Genomic DNA, 14,448 nt, shown 5'->3' with positions numbered 1-14,448 from the left:
CTCAAGCTGTCCATCTCCCTTCCCCGAAAGAGGGAGACAGCTTTTGAGGTTCTGTTAAATTAATGGGTGCAAATGCCAGGGAAAGCATTATTCTAGTCCAGGGCAAGGATGGCAGAGTCAATGGAAGAAACCATGAATAATGGTTTTAACTTTGGAAAAGCGGCATACAAATAAAACGAATGATTGGTTATTGTGTTTATTTGTTGCTTATTACAAAAATAACTCAAAGCGACTTATATTTATAAAAGCATACATGGTACGCAATTTAAAATACACCAGAATGATAAAATAATGTTAATTGGCTGAAAGTGTTGATTCTGCAGTAACATAAAAAGGGGAAATTCTGCCTTACCCCATCAAAGATGAACACCAATACAGTAGAAGCAATACAGTAGAAGCCAATTAAGAGTCAAACACTTTGGGTGAACAGGAGCATCATTTGCTTGGCACCTAAAAGCTGATAATGATGGTGCCAGGCACATCTCTCTGAAGACAGCATTCTACAGTTGGGGAGCCACCACTGAAAAGTCTTATTCTCATTTTGCCACCCTCTGGACCTCACTGCAAGAAGGAACACGGATGCACACAATGTCACCTTGCTGCTCTTTAATTCTGCTGTTTTTTCTGAACCTCTTTTTTTTGGTAGCCTGGTTCCAACTGATGGGCCTACAAGCCTTAAGAAGCAAAGTAGATCCTGCTCACCCCTCGGTTGCTCATGTCTGCCCTAGGCAGGGAAGGATGAAAGGGTGCTGGAAGTGAGGTGCACCTACAAACTACTTTTCCCGCCAACGTCTCTTTTGCATTTCAGGCGGGTGTGGGGGGGGCAGCTGTAGCTATTCAAAAGGAAAGGAAGGCACTCTGCACATGCCCAAGGTCACCTTCCAGGAATCACTGCATCATACATGACTGAAGGTGGGTCTGCCAGCAGCTGCCTCATGACCAGTTTATGGCGGAGGCTATTTCCCATGGACTGCAAGAAGATCAAACCTCTCCATTCTGAAGGAAATCAGGCCTGAGTGCTCACTGGAAGGACAGATCCTGAAGCTGAGGCTCCAATACTTTGGCCACCTCATGAGAAGAGAAGACTCCCTGGAAAAGACCCTGATGTTGGGAAAGATGGAGGGCACAAGGAGAAGGGGACGACAGAGGACGAGATGGTTGGATAGTGTTCTCGAAGCTACAAACATGAGTCTGACCAAACTGCGGGAGGCAGTGGAAGACAGGAGTGCCTGGCGTGCTCTGGTCCATGGGGTCACGAAGAGTCGGACACGACTAAACAACAACAACAATTTCTCCAGGCAGAGGGATGCGGGTCTGAAGCAAGAGCAGCAGGGAGTGCTCTTAGAAGCAGCGGTGAGAAGGGAGGTGGCAGGGAGAGCCAGTGTGGTGTACTGGTTAGAACGCTGGACGAAGACCTGGGAGGCGCGGGTTCCAATCCCCACTCGGGGCCCTAAGCCGTTGCAGAAAAAGCGGGATATAAAAGCAGAACATAAAATGTGGCCGGAGCGGACTAGGGAATCGAGGCAGGAGGAACGTCGGCCGGGTCCAAAGCGCCCAAAGGCGGCGCTTGCGCACTAGAGAGCAGCAGGTGTCTACCAACGCGCCGCCTCTGCGGAGCCGCCAGCCGGCCTTTTCCGCCACGCGGCTCACGTGGTGCCCCGCTCGGCGGGAGAGAGAGAGGCGCGCCTTCTCCTTTCCCGCGCGTGCTCGCGCCCCCTCCTCCTCCTCCTCCGCTCCCCGCCCCTAGATGCGCCAGGCGGCCGCGTGCACGGAGAGGGGGGCGCTTCCCACCTGCGCTCCTTCTCTCTGCAAAGCCCCGAGCCTGGAGCTGGCGCGGCGACGGCTGCCTGCCTCCCTCCTTGCCTGCCTGCCAGCCTGTCTTCCACTCGCCTGCGCCGCGCAAACAATGAGCATGCATGAAGCGGCGGCCGCGGCGGCGGCAAGTCTAGCTGCATAGAAAGGAAGCGGGGATCCTCCTCCTCCTCCTCTTCCAGAGGAGAAGCCAAGGTGACCACCGCGCAAGAGGGCTCGTCTCGCTCTCCTCACTGTGTTGTGATCATATATCTGTGTGTCTGTGTGCCATCCATCTCCTCCATGCGTCTGCCCGAGTGGGGAGGTTATGCCGATAGCCGCCCCCGTCACCCTGCATGACATTTTCCTCCCCCCCCTTTATGTTTACCTGCCCCCCCCTCCTCACTCCGGTTTCCCCCGCTGCCAAGGTTTTGCAGCATCAGTGCCTCCAAGATCTATTTAAGCCCTGGGTGCTGATAGGCTGCCCTCCCCACTGTATTGGGACTTGCGAGACTTCTTTTCTTCTGTTAAATCGATTATATTTCAGGGCTGTCTGGTAATAAGCTCTCATGCCTGTTTGCAAGGTTACAGATTAACTAATTGCTCCGAAATGGTGGATGTGGATTTTTTATGCTTCGAGCACCATGCTGCTTTTCGGTCTTTAAATAAAACTTGGGTGTCGTCTACGTGCGTGTGCTTTTAAAATCCTTATCTCCAACAGTTCTAGCTGTCGTATCGCATTTTATTATCGAGGGCAGGACCCTATAGCTCCGATACATGCAATTGTCCTTAATTATTTTGATATGAAGGAGCAGGTGGGGGCAAGTGTTGCTCTGATCTCGTTTGCCTTCCTTTCATTTTCCTTTGAAATCCTGTTTCAAATCCATTGTGTTTCCTCTCACCACCCACATTTTGTACAGTCATGTTTATGTAATGGGTGCCTGCCCGGTAGATTTAGGCTGTTTTACGGCAGGTGGGGGAGGGAGGGGGCTATTTTTTATTTTTATTTTTTGCATGCTCCTTTAAAAGTGCTGTTTATCTGAGCAATAAAATGAAAAAATTGTCTTTTCGTTGAAGAGGACGGGTTTAAATATGAACGAAGACCCAACGGTTAATTTAACGTGGCTGCCTCCGGATCACTTAGAAGCCAGTCCGGCAGAGAATGTCACGGCTGCAGTCACCTCCCTGATTCCTGCCAGTGACCCAGAGCCAGAGTTCATAGTAAACCCCTGGGATATTGTCTTGTGTACTTCAGGAACCCTTATCTCCTGTGAAAATGCCTTGGTGGTCCTTATTATCTTCCATAATCCTAGTCTCCGTGCCCCTATGTTCCTCCTGATAGGAAGCCTGGCCTTGGCTGATCTCTTGGCAGGGATTGGATTGATCTTCAATTTTATCTTTGCCTACCTTCTCCAGTCGGAATCTACCAAGCTGGTCACGGTTGGACTGATCGTTGCCTCTTTCTCTGCCTCTGTCTGCAGCTTGCTGGCTATCACGGTTGACCGTTACCTCTCCCTCTATTATGCTTTGACTTACAATTCGGAGAGGACTGTCACTTTCACCTATATCATGCTGGTTCTGCTCTGGGGAGCTTCCATTTGTATCGGGCTGCTACCTATAATGGGCTGGAACTGCCTGAAAGACGAGTCCACCTGCAGTGTGATCCGGCCGCTCACTAAAAATAACGCGGCCATCCTTTCTGTCTCTTTCTTGCTCATGTTTGCTCTCATGCTCCAGCTGTACATTCAGATCTGCAAAATTGTGATGCGCCATGCCCATCAGATCGCCTTGCAGCACCACTTCCTGGCCACTTCCCACTATGTGACGACCCGAAAAGGAGTGTCCACCTTAGCCATTATCCTGGGGACCTTTGCCGCTTGCTGGATGCCTTTCACACTCTATTCTTTAATAGCCGACTACACCTATCCTTCAATATACACCTACGCGACTCTCCTCCCGGCCACGTACAATTCCATCATCAACCCTGTAATATATGCTTTCCGAAACCAAGAAATCCAAAAGGCACTTTGGCTCATTTGCTGCGGCTGCATTCCTTCCAACCTTTCGGCACGGGCGAGATCTCCGAGCGATGTTTGATTAAGAGAGAGGACGGACGTTCATTTAGCGTTGTGTTACATGGCTTTGCTGCTTTCATTGCATTGTACATAACAGATTCACACTCGAGCCACAGGGAGTATTGACCTTTTTTAAAGAAAGGGAGGAAAGGCAAGGAAAACCCTGTTGACCCAAATAAACCATGTTGTGCAGTTTCAGGATCATGCCTAAAAGCGAAATCACCTCTTTGCCAACTTTTGATTGTTGCTTATATTCTGCTCTTGTTGGGGATGGGGAACTAATTCCCTTAGATCCAACTATTTCTCCCAGGCTTCACCGTATCAGCTGAGAGGGGATGTTAGATGTAGATCTGATTTCTCCCTATGAGAGAAAGTTGCCCATGTGCGCCACTTGCAAGAACCCACTTGCACCCAAAATGTAGGACGAGGTACACATAGAGTTCCTGTTCAGGAGCAAGCAAGTCCACAACCCAACTTACTTGGGAAACAATTTCATTAACTTTAATAAGACTAGGAAAAGGTAAAGGGACCCCTGACTGTTAGGTCCAGTCGTGGCCGACTCTGGGGTTGTAGCGCTCATCTCGCATTATTGGCCGAGGGAGCCGGCGTACAGCTTCTGGGTCATGTGGCCAGCATGACTAAGTCACTTCTGGCGAACCAGAGCAGCGCACGGAAACACCATTTACCTTCCCGCCAGAGCGGTACCTATTTATCTACTTGCCCTTTGACATGCTTTCAAACTGCTAGGTTGGCAGGAGCAGGGACTGAGCAACGGGAGCTCACCCCGTCGCAGGGATTCAAACCGCCGACCTTCTGATCGGCAAGCCCTAGGCTCTGTGGTTTAACCCACAGCACCACCCGTGTCTTAATAAGACTAGTCCAGAGTAAATGGGTTTTGAATTCGTCTCTCTCTCTCTCTATTGTTTCTGATGTATTTTAGAGACACAGATCTACAGACTTGCATTTTAGGACACAAGCAAATGACATTCAAGGAGATTTACACATGAGGTGGGCTGTGGTCAAAAGATAGGCGGTGCTGAGATTTCACCACCGCACAGTTTCATGTGGATGCCTACATAGGATGACTTCCTTCCAGATCTTGGTGTTGGAAGAAGGACGTGCCAATGTACATCCAAATCAGATGCACGTGTTTGGTTCCTGTTCTAGCAAGGGAAGCCGTGCAGAGAAGTTTGCCTAAAATGTGACCTCAGAAGTTACATCGTTTCCCATAAATCTCTAAATGAGCAAAAAATTAGTCTTTTCCCCAGTTGTTTACGCAACTGAGACCAGCTATGCTGCTTTTTTCTTTTTAGTATTAAGAAAAACCCCATCCCTTTTGGTCTTCAACCCAGTTCACATATAAGAGTAAGCTAAACCATGGGTTATTGTAAGTATGCAGGTTCCCAGAGAAGAGATGGTAGCTATTGTGCTCCTCTTCTGGTCCTCCTCCTGCTGCATTGCCAAGAGCTAAGCCATGGTTTGGCTTAGCATGTCATCTGAACCCTGGAGTTGAGGTTTCAGGCAAACCATTGGTTTTAACCAGTGCTTCCCCCCCCCCTAGAAAAATAGGTGCCAGTACTCACCATGAAGTTGTTGCAGTAAGTGCCACACTTTTTAACAACAACAGAGGTGCCAGTACTGTGTACCCTTGAGTACCCTCTGGGGGGGAAAGCACCGGTTTTAACTAATATTTCTTTTTGGGGGGGTTTACAGCTTGTGGTTTGTCTTGGGAGAGCAAACCATGATTCCATGTGTGGATAACACACCAAGCCAAAGAACAGCTTAGCTCAAAGCAGTGCAGCAGGACGAGAACAAGGGGAAGAGTGCAGGGAGTCTCTCAAGAACCTTTGCAGTTGTGCCAACCCATGGTTTGGCTTACCTTATGTGTGAACTGAAGAGTGGGCAAGAATCATTAACTCACGTTTCCATTAATGTTAACCAGGCTGCAAATCCAACAGGAATCTTCAATAGCTCCATTAGTGCTTGTGTTTATGATTATGTACCCTAGACAGCTGATTTGCAATAACTAAGACTGTTATACAGCAATAAAGCACAGAATACTCTGTTTTTACAACAGATTAATTTTTTTCAGCCAGCCTTGCAGTTAGCCACTTGCCCACTCACATTTGGTGAGTAATGATTTCTTCTGATCAGATAGATTGCCAAACCCACTACTGTGACACTTAAAATACACGACGGCAGGCACATAGGCTGGTGAAAAAATATTGGCGGGGCTGGTAATTTTTTTTAAAAAAGATTCATCTTCAAGGCTGCAAGAACAATGAAACAACATGCTTTAAATTCAGCATTAATCTCAACCCAGGACAGCTTGGTAAGCTTTGTCACTGACATTTGTATGTGTTTTACATGAGACACACTTTGTTCTGCTCTGGCCTCCAGTTCTGAAATCTGACATTTTCATGTTTGAGTGCATGAGCTCAGATTGTCATTCCAAATAATAAAATACGCACGAAACATTTACACATTTTCTAGTGACTCCCCCCCCCCCCCCGTTTTGAAGCACAATACTGTATTCATATAATTCCATTTCATTTCAGGATATTAGTTCTAGTGTGAAAGATGGAGGTTATTGTAATGAATAGTTAAGTGATGGGCTGTAATGCAAGACAACGTGTTGTTGTTTTCTACACTTGGAAACATTTATGAGGGGGATGCTCATGCCAGAAAGGGTATTGTAAGTTTTGGATTATAAAAAAAATCTATAAAAAGTAAAAAAAAAAAAAAAAGGAGTATTTTCACGTGGACTTAAGAATGCAGTGGTTTTCAGCCTGTGGTCTTCCAGATGTTGGGCTTCAACATCTGTCTACCCCAACCAGCATGACCAATGGTTAGCGATGATGGGAGCTGTAGTCCAATAGCTTCTGGAGGGCCACAGGTTGCCCACTACTGCTTTGCTGGCAGCTTGGCCTGTTTTAATGAAATGTAGGCATTTGTATTGCTTTCTGAGCCAAGGAGGGGAGAGTCTTAGGGTATGAATCCATGAGAAGCCCAGCCATAGACATCTCTGCCCTATTTCCCAAGCCATCAGAGGGGAGCAAATATGGGTTTTCTGGCTAGGAAGGGGAATATCTGAGCAGCTCTACAGAACTCGAATGAGAGCCTCTTTTCTCTTTTATTCTAATTGAGACTCTGTGCCTTTAATAAAGAGGCAGCCAATGTGGTTCCCTCTGGATGTTGTGACCTCCAATTCCCATCCTCCTTGACCACTGGCCATGTTGATGGTGGCTGATGGCAGCTGGAATTCAGAACATCTGAAGGGCACCATGTTGGCTGCCCCTTCTTTAACAGCAGCACGCAGAAATTTGACAAAATCCACCTCTCCCATTATTGCATCCTGCTGCCAGACAAAGCAGCTCCTGATGGATTTCTGCCTGTTGCAGAGCAATTCGAAGCACCAAACCTCTGTCAGGGAAAAGCTGGCAAGCATTCTGAGTGACCAAGGAGAAGAGCTGCCTCAAAACCCAGGAATGGTTGGGGAGAGAAGAAGGGAATGGAACTGCTTGCAGGGGTGGGGTGCAATATAACGGGGAGCAAAAGCCTCTGACCTTGGACCAAGAATGTCTCCCCGAGAGTGTGGTTGCTATGCATTGACAGGAGTTTACACATCTTCTGAATGTCAAAGCGATATACCTTATTGTTTCAGTGACGTCTCTCTGTATAAATCCATTACCTTTCCGTTGTGAAAAAAGAAATATTGAAAGTTATATTTTAAAAAAGCACTGTATGATATATATTGATGGAAGACTATTCCATATTGCTGACACTGTATCTTACTAATCAAAGGGCTGATTCAATCTTATGGGTTTGTTGTAGCACAAACTTCTTGTGCGGTAGGAACTATTGCCTTGTTTTTCGGGTGGGGAGCTTTCTAGCCTAGCCTCCTGTCTGGGGTGCTAAACTTTCTCACTTGTGGCGCTGTTTTCGCAGGGAGAACTCTCAACAGAACAACTCAGTGGAAAGTTGAGGTGGTACAAACACTTTGTCCAAGCTGTACCTCCTCAGTGAAACGTGTTTGAATCGGTCCATGCTCCCTGTCTTATCATGTGGCTATTTTGACGACTGTGGCTTTTGTGGCACATTTCTGTGGTTTTTAACAATTTGTAAGCGAAACACAGAACAGAATTTCATGTGTGTGCATAGGTCTCGTTTTGTCTGAGGCCGTAGGGGTTTCAATTGCAATAACTTAGTTTTTATGCCAAATGTAAACTAATCTTGTTTAAAGTTTTAATTTGTAAAACTACAAGGACTTCTCAAGACTGGTGTATTGAACACCGCTGTTTCTTCCAGACTCATCAGATGGGTAGATCTGAGCAACAATTTACATCTCGAAATACTATAATGCGTTTCTTTGTCTACATTTGTATATTAAGGCAATTCTGATTGTCTCCAGATTCCCACTATTAATAAGGAAGCATCTCATAATGTGTTCTAGAATGAATGCTCTTGGTTTTTATACAAAGTGTATACAATGTATGACAACTACGTGTTAGGCTTGTTTGCTAAAATGAAAAAGTCAATTTATTTTGATTGTATTGCCCTAGTAAAACAAAGAAAGAATCTTGTTCAAATGTTGCCAAAACCACTTTTTGTTCTCTCTGTCTTTCTCTAACATGCCCAGGAGTCTGATGTGTTCAGTGTGCAAACTTGTGTACATGCCTCCTTGCCTAGGACAAGTAAGAATCCCTCTCAGCTGACCAGAGAGGAAAGCTTCTATAAATTAGATAATAATTGGTTCTTTCCTTTTACTATCCCTTTCTTTCAAAACATGACTCTGTTTGAATGTAACACTAAACCCTGGTTTGGATGTAACGTGCTCTTATTCAGTCCCACCAAATATCACAAACTGGGAAACTGCAGCAATTTATTATTAGTAGTACTATTAGTACTGTTTTACATATGCTACCTAGACACAATTTGTACAAATGTAGTGGACAAATGTGCCATTTCCTCTGGTGCCAAAAGCAGCAATTCTTAGAACTCTTTTTTTAAAAAAAGAAAGAAAGTGATTGTCAATGAATTGATACAACATGCTGTCCTATTAAGACAACCATGGAAGTTTTCACGCGTCAGTGTATATCCATCCATGCCTCCAAGTTACATGAAGATTATCAAGTGTATTTTGTAATATATGCAAAGAAGATTGTTTGAATCCAAGGAGAAGAGATTCTGTAGACCTGTGCACTAGGGTTTGTTTTCTGTAGGCCAGTTCTAGTGCCTGTGTGGGTTGCAAACAGCTCCTGGATGTAAGTTAGACACATGAGTACATCCAGCACCATTGCCCACTGCACATAGATCTCAAAATGCAAATCAGAAATGTGCTTGCTGTGAAAAAGAGATGGAGCAATGCCATGAGAGGGGCTTACTGACATTGAATTTTTGCATATCAGTCGCAATTCGCATTAAAAGATGCATATGGGAGTCTTTGGGGGGGAAGAGATTTGAGCCCAAGGATCATGAGCTAGCACGATGTGAGCTGTGCATCCATAACTCTGCACTGTATGTATAGCACTCGTTTTAAATACAAAGTCTCAGCAGGTTAAAAAAGGAGAAACTCCTTTTTCTTACCAGCTGAGTCTTTCAGCCTGTTGAGAGTGACTAAGAGCCTTTGCAGCACTGTGTATCCCCAGATGTTCAAAAGCATGAGTCACATCTTGATTTTTAAAGTACTGTATTTATATATGTGAGTTTCTTTTCACTTGACCCTCTTTTCTGTTGCTGTTTCCTTCGGGCTGCTTTCTAGCCCCCCTCGTGTTTTAGAGAAGTGGCCAGCAAATAGTCAAGCACACTGGCAGCTATTTGCTGGCCACTGTGCTTGACTATTTGCTGGCCAGTGTGCTTGACTATTGGCACAACCGGTTGACATAAGGTTGACAGAACATATCTCTGCCCTGCAGAGAGGATAGCCCTCGCAAAGTGGCTTACCGTGAAAATGTTAAAAAGCATTCCGCAAGCGAAAGAAACGCCGTCAGGTTTACAAGAGGGATTGATTTCTTGAAATATTTATAGCTTGCTTTCTGATTAAAAGTCTCCGAGGCAGCTAATAAAACATATCAAAAAGCAACGTGGAATCGTTTCTAAAAGCATACCACTTCTTTCAAATACTCAATAAAACTAGTCAATGCAGTAGAACTACAGGGTGAGGGGGTGGGAGGAAATTGGGGCAGTCCAAAAGCCTCCTGGAAGAGAGGAACCTTGACCATCTAGACACCTTGACTAAAAGCCAATGAGAAAGGAGTGAAGCAAGCATCTCTAGGGAGGGAGTTCTGGAACTTTGGGGCCACCATAGAGAAAGCCCTGTTCAGAGCCAGATTTAGGTTTGATGAGGCCCTAAGCTACTGAAGGTAATGGGGCCCTTTATATGTCCAGCTGTCCTTTGTCAACAACAAATTGTTGCTTTTTTGTGTTGAATATATGCTATATGGTAATTTATGGACCTAATAGGTATCTAAAGCCACAATGGGATCAAAATAAATAAATTATGTATTACATGGAACCAATCAGTAGGCATAAGACTCATACCCTTAGTCTATGCTGCCTGATCATCAGTCTACAAGCATTTTTAAATATTAGATAACAGGTACAACAGCTTGACCTACACTCAACTGTGCTGCATTGCAGCCTGCAGCTGCATGCTACATGTTGCCATGCAACCAGTCCATGCAGAATGTAGGCACCATATATATAGAAAAGAGCAAACCAGTGATATTTTAGGGAGCAGGCTAGCAGGTGGGCCCATTACTTACATCATAGGAGCCTATACAAAACAAAACACTGTTGGTGTATGTAGGTTCTGGAGTATGTAGGTTCTGGAGTTGGTGTATGTAGGAGTTCCCGGAGGCTCCCTAGGCTGCGGATAGCAGCCTGCCGCCCGGTGCGCTAAAGCAGAGCGCCCCGCGCTTCGGGCAGACATCGGCCAGCCCCACAAGCTTGGGGGACAGCGGGGAGGCACAGCGCCGCCATCCCGCTGTTCCTCGACCTGGTTTGGAGGCTGGCGCTGGGAAGAAGCACGCTTCTCCCCAGCGCCAGCCCCAGAAGCTCGGGAGACAGCGGGGAGGCGGAGCGCCGCCATACCGCTGTTCCCCGACCTGGTTTGGTTTCCCCGACCTGGTTTTGGGGGGAAATAAAGGGGGGAAATTCCTTTATTCCCCCCCCCCAAAAAAACTAGGTGTGTCCTATGGAACGGAGCGTCCTATGGGACGAAAAATACGGTAAATCTGGCCCTGGCCCTGTCCTATGTCATCATGCAACATACATCATGTACTGGGGGCACACAAGGCAGAATGAATGCAAGTAACAGACCAGTCTCTCAGAATTTGCGTTAAATGCATATTGAAAATACATGTTGAAGCATTCATATTGTACAAAGAGGTGTCATGGCCTCAGCCTTGGGGAAAGATCATAGCTCAGTGGTAGAGCATCTGCTGTGTGTGCAGAAGGTTCTATCTTTGGTATCTCCAAGGAATGTCCTCTATCTGAATCCTGGGATGGCTGCTGGTAGTCAGTGTTGACAATACTGAGCTGGATGGACCAATTGTCTGAAACATTTGAAAGAAAGAAAAATGGGTCTGATCAGCCCTTGAATACCAAGTACTCTGACCTACAAAGGTGTGAAAAAAATGAAGGTATGTTATGAACAAGAAGTAGAGCAGTAATGGAGGACCAAAACGACACCTCAGGCAGCCCAAGCAGGCAATGTTTCTGCCCACTTGTAGGGGTTGGGGGAATTCAGGGCATGAAAACAAATCCTGAATGAAACAGCTCATATACATTTAAGTGTTATTACATATTTAAAGTTGTTTATTTGCATTCCACCCTTCATAGAGGGCTCACAATAAGAGTTTACAATAAAGAGCAATTTTGTCGTTAACTGGTCTGTGATTGTTGAAGCATTTAATTTTGTGGGATTCACCCCTTGTGTTGAATTTCTTCTGTTCTGATCTGTCTAGAACTATTTTACTTGTTTTGCAGTTGTAACGGTTTGATCCTTTTTTTTATCATTGTATAATATATTGCTCCAACCAGCGCTGGGGACTTCCAGTGCAGGGCAGGTAAGGAATCAAATGAATAAATAAAATACTAGCAACCAAGAGAGCGACAGTCAAGAGGCAGGCAACACAGTCAAGCGTGTGATGTGCTATAAACAGCCCAGGTGAATTCTGATTATTAAAAGCAGCTGATGACATGAAAACCGGTCAAGGTCACATCCACAGACATGCCTTCTCAGCAGTATTGAATTGCTTTTCAATCTCAATTTCTCTCCCCCCTCCCATTTTTTATTAAACTATGTTGAGATTTTTAAATAATTTTTTTACAAAGGAAAAGGCAACGATACTTTAAACAAATAAACAAGGCACTGTCCTCATTATTCTTTTCCCATAATAGAAGCAGGAAGCCCCCACATATTCAGGTCTTTGACTCCTGGCCATCACAATTCTTAGGCTATTGTGCTTCAGGTCATTTTCATGCAATCTGCCACTGCCCTCAGGAGCTGGGTCCTTGCATCCATTTCCTTGATTTGCACCCCACTTCCTGGTGTCTTCAAAGAAAAGTGCTTGTTAAATCAATGCTGCATCCTTTAACTTGTGTTGTCTAAAATATTGCAGTGCTCCCTGACCATTCTCACTTCTGTACTGTACTGTGCTCTCTGTCCTGACATGAGCAGGAGTCTAGGGAGCACGATAGATAATCAGCACCTTGGACAGCTCCTAGATGTCATCTTGCACTGGCAAGAATTCCTCTTGGCCAAACCTCCCAGGTTCTGCCCACTTCCTGAAGAGTGGAGAGTCAGACCAGGATAGTTTTCCAGCCTGGAGTTTAGCATTCAGTTGTTTTTGGCCATCTCCTGCCATGAGCATGGTCTGTGTCGATCAGCAGCCACTTGATAACGTGAGGCCCCTGGTGTAAAAGGGGTCAGTTTCTCAGGGTGTGCTGTTGCTGGGGATCCCAGGGGTCTTGGACTTAAGACGACCAAGGCTGAGAGGCTCCTAGCCAGGCTTGGTGTTGTGTCCTGGGTCTGGGTTCAACTTCTGCTCAGCTGGTACCACTGTCCCTTCTGATTCAGCTGTTTCTTCCTCTGTGTCTGGAAACTGGCTGCTCTTTGGGGTTGGCAACTCAGCTGATTTTTTAAAAAAATTGCATCAGTCTGTTAGTTCACTACGAACACCTTACTAATCTCTTCTACTAATACTGGTGGGGGGGGTGGGGGGGAGCGTTTCTGACACTGCATAATCTTGATTTAATGGAATCCTGTCAAGGTTGCCACCTCACTTTTCACACGGCATAATCTCTGGTGTGTGCCTGAGTTCAGCAGCAGACAGAATTGCAAGCAGCTCCTCATTCTGAGAAGAGGTGGTGCAGATATGTGTATAGATCAGCAGCACAAAGATTAGTATTTGGACAAGAAGGATTGAGTTGAAATGAGAGTGTGGGTGGTATTACCAAGATTGCTTGTAGCACCCCAGGGAAAACAATTATGCAGCTGCATTCCTCTACAAAGCTAACTGGGAGCAAGTTCCATTGAATAGACATGAACAGGATTGCACTGTGATGCTTTTTATTTACTCTACACATCTCTTTCATTGCACAGGGCTGCAGTGAAATTTTCATTTTAGTCTCAAATTATGTTTTTCTGAGGTGGGAAGTTATTTTTATGGTTTTCACAGGAAAAGGTATGAATAGCATTAATATGTAACTAGACGCTTACCCTTAAAATGACTACATGCATTTTAGAACTGTCACTGTGCTGCTTCTTACAGGAGGTTTATATAAGATGTTTGTGTTTTCATAATAAAATTCATATTGGATTATATAAACAAAGCACAGTGAGGAATTTGTCTTAAGGTGTTTTGCAAAACAAGGTGAAATGCAAGGTTATGTACACGTATTTGGAAGTAAGACCAAATACACCTAAGCAAATGTGCTTAGGGTTGGATTGGCAGCCTAGCAGCCTATATCATTCCTCATTTTGCAACAGAAAACTGATTTTCACATAATTGGGAGGACAAGTTAACTTCTCAGTGCTTTGGAACTATTCATTCTACTGAGTAGAATTTACTTCTTTTTTCTTTTAAATATTGTTTTTATTTATTTCCATGGTACAGAAGATAAATTTTGAGAAAACAACTGTTATAACAGTAAGCAGCAAATAACTTGTCCCGATAAAACACATGTGATGTGTTAAAGTTTCATTTAAAGAGATCACACCACATGAGCACTGGTTGGATTCCTTCCTGCATTCAATAAACATTTGCCATATCTTATAAAAGGAATATGGATTGTGTTTGCCCTTTGCCACTCTCACCTGGCATGTTAGTTTCTCAGCCAAAGCGATTGACCATGCTCTGTTAAACAAAGGATCAATGTTCAGCCCAACACCAGTTTTCCAACATCTGGCTATCTCCATATGGACGGCAGTCAATAGGAAGGCTAAGAGGTCATCTTTAGAATAATCATGAGCAGACGGAATCCTAAGCCCAAGTAGTGCTAGTGCAGGGAGACATTTCAATTGTTTTGTTGTATATCAAGCTTATTTCTTTGAAGACAGTACTCCAGAAGGGTTTGG

General features: G+C 45.0%; 1 protein-coding gene across 1 annotated transcript; it reads left to right on the top strand.

The window, feature by feature from the left end:
- Positions 1 to 1,619: 1,619 nt before the first annotated feature.
- Positions 1,620 to 4,890, top strand: GPR12 (G protein-coupled receptor 12). Its single transcript, XM_053385929.1, has 2 exons — positions 1,620 to 2,007; positions 2,869 to 4,890. The coding sequence occupies exon 2, from the start codon at positions 2,884 to 2,886 to the stop codon at positions 3,886 to 3,888; it is 1,005 nt and encodes a 334-aa protein (XP_053241904.1). The 5' UTR covers positions 1,620 to 2,007; positions 2,869 to 2,883; the 3' UTR covers positions 3,889 to 4,890.
- The last annotated feature ends 9,558 nt before the right edge of the window (positions 4,891 to 14,448 follow it).

Source organism: Podarcis raffonei, chromosome 4 (genome assembly GCF_027172205.1).
Source record: "Podarcis raffonei isolate rPodRaf1 chromosome 4, rPodRaf1.pri, whole genome shotgun sequence".
NCBI lineage: Eukaryota > Metazoa > Chordata > Lepidosauria > Squamata > Lacertidae > Podarcis > Podarcis raffonei.
Note: the sequence above shows the minus strand (reverse complement) of the source record. Positions and strands in the feature narration are given on the sequence as shown.

Excerpts from the sequence above, each read along its gene's own strand:
- GPR12 (XM_053385929.1), top strand. The coding sequence starts at position 2,884 with ATGAACGAAGACCCAACGGTTAATTTAACGTGGCTGCCTCCGGATCAC.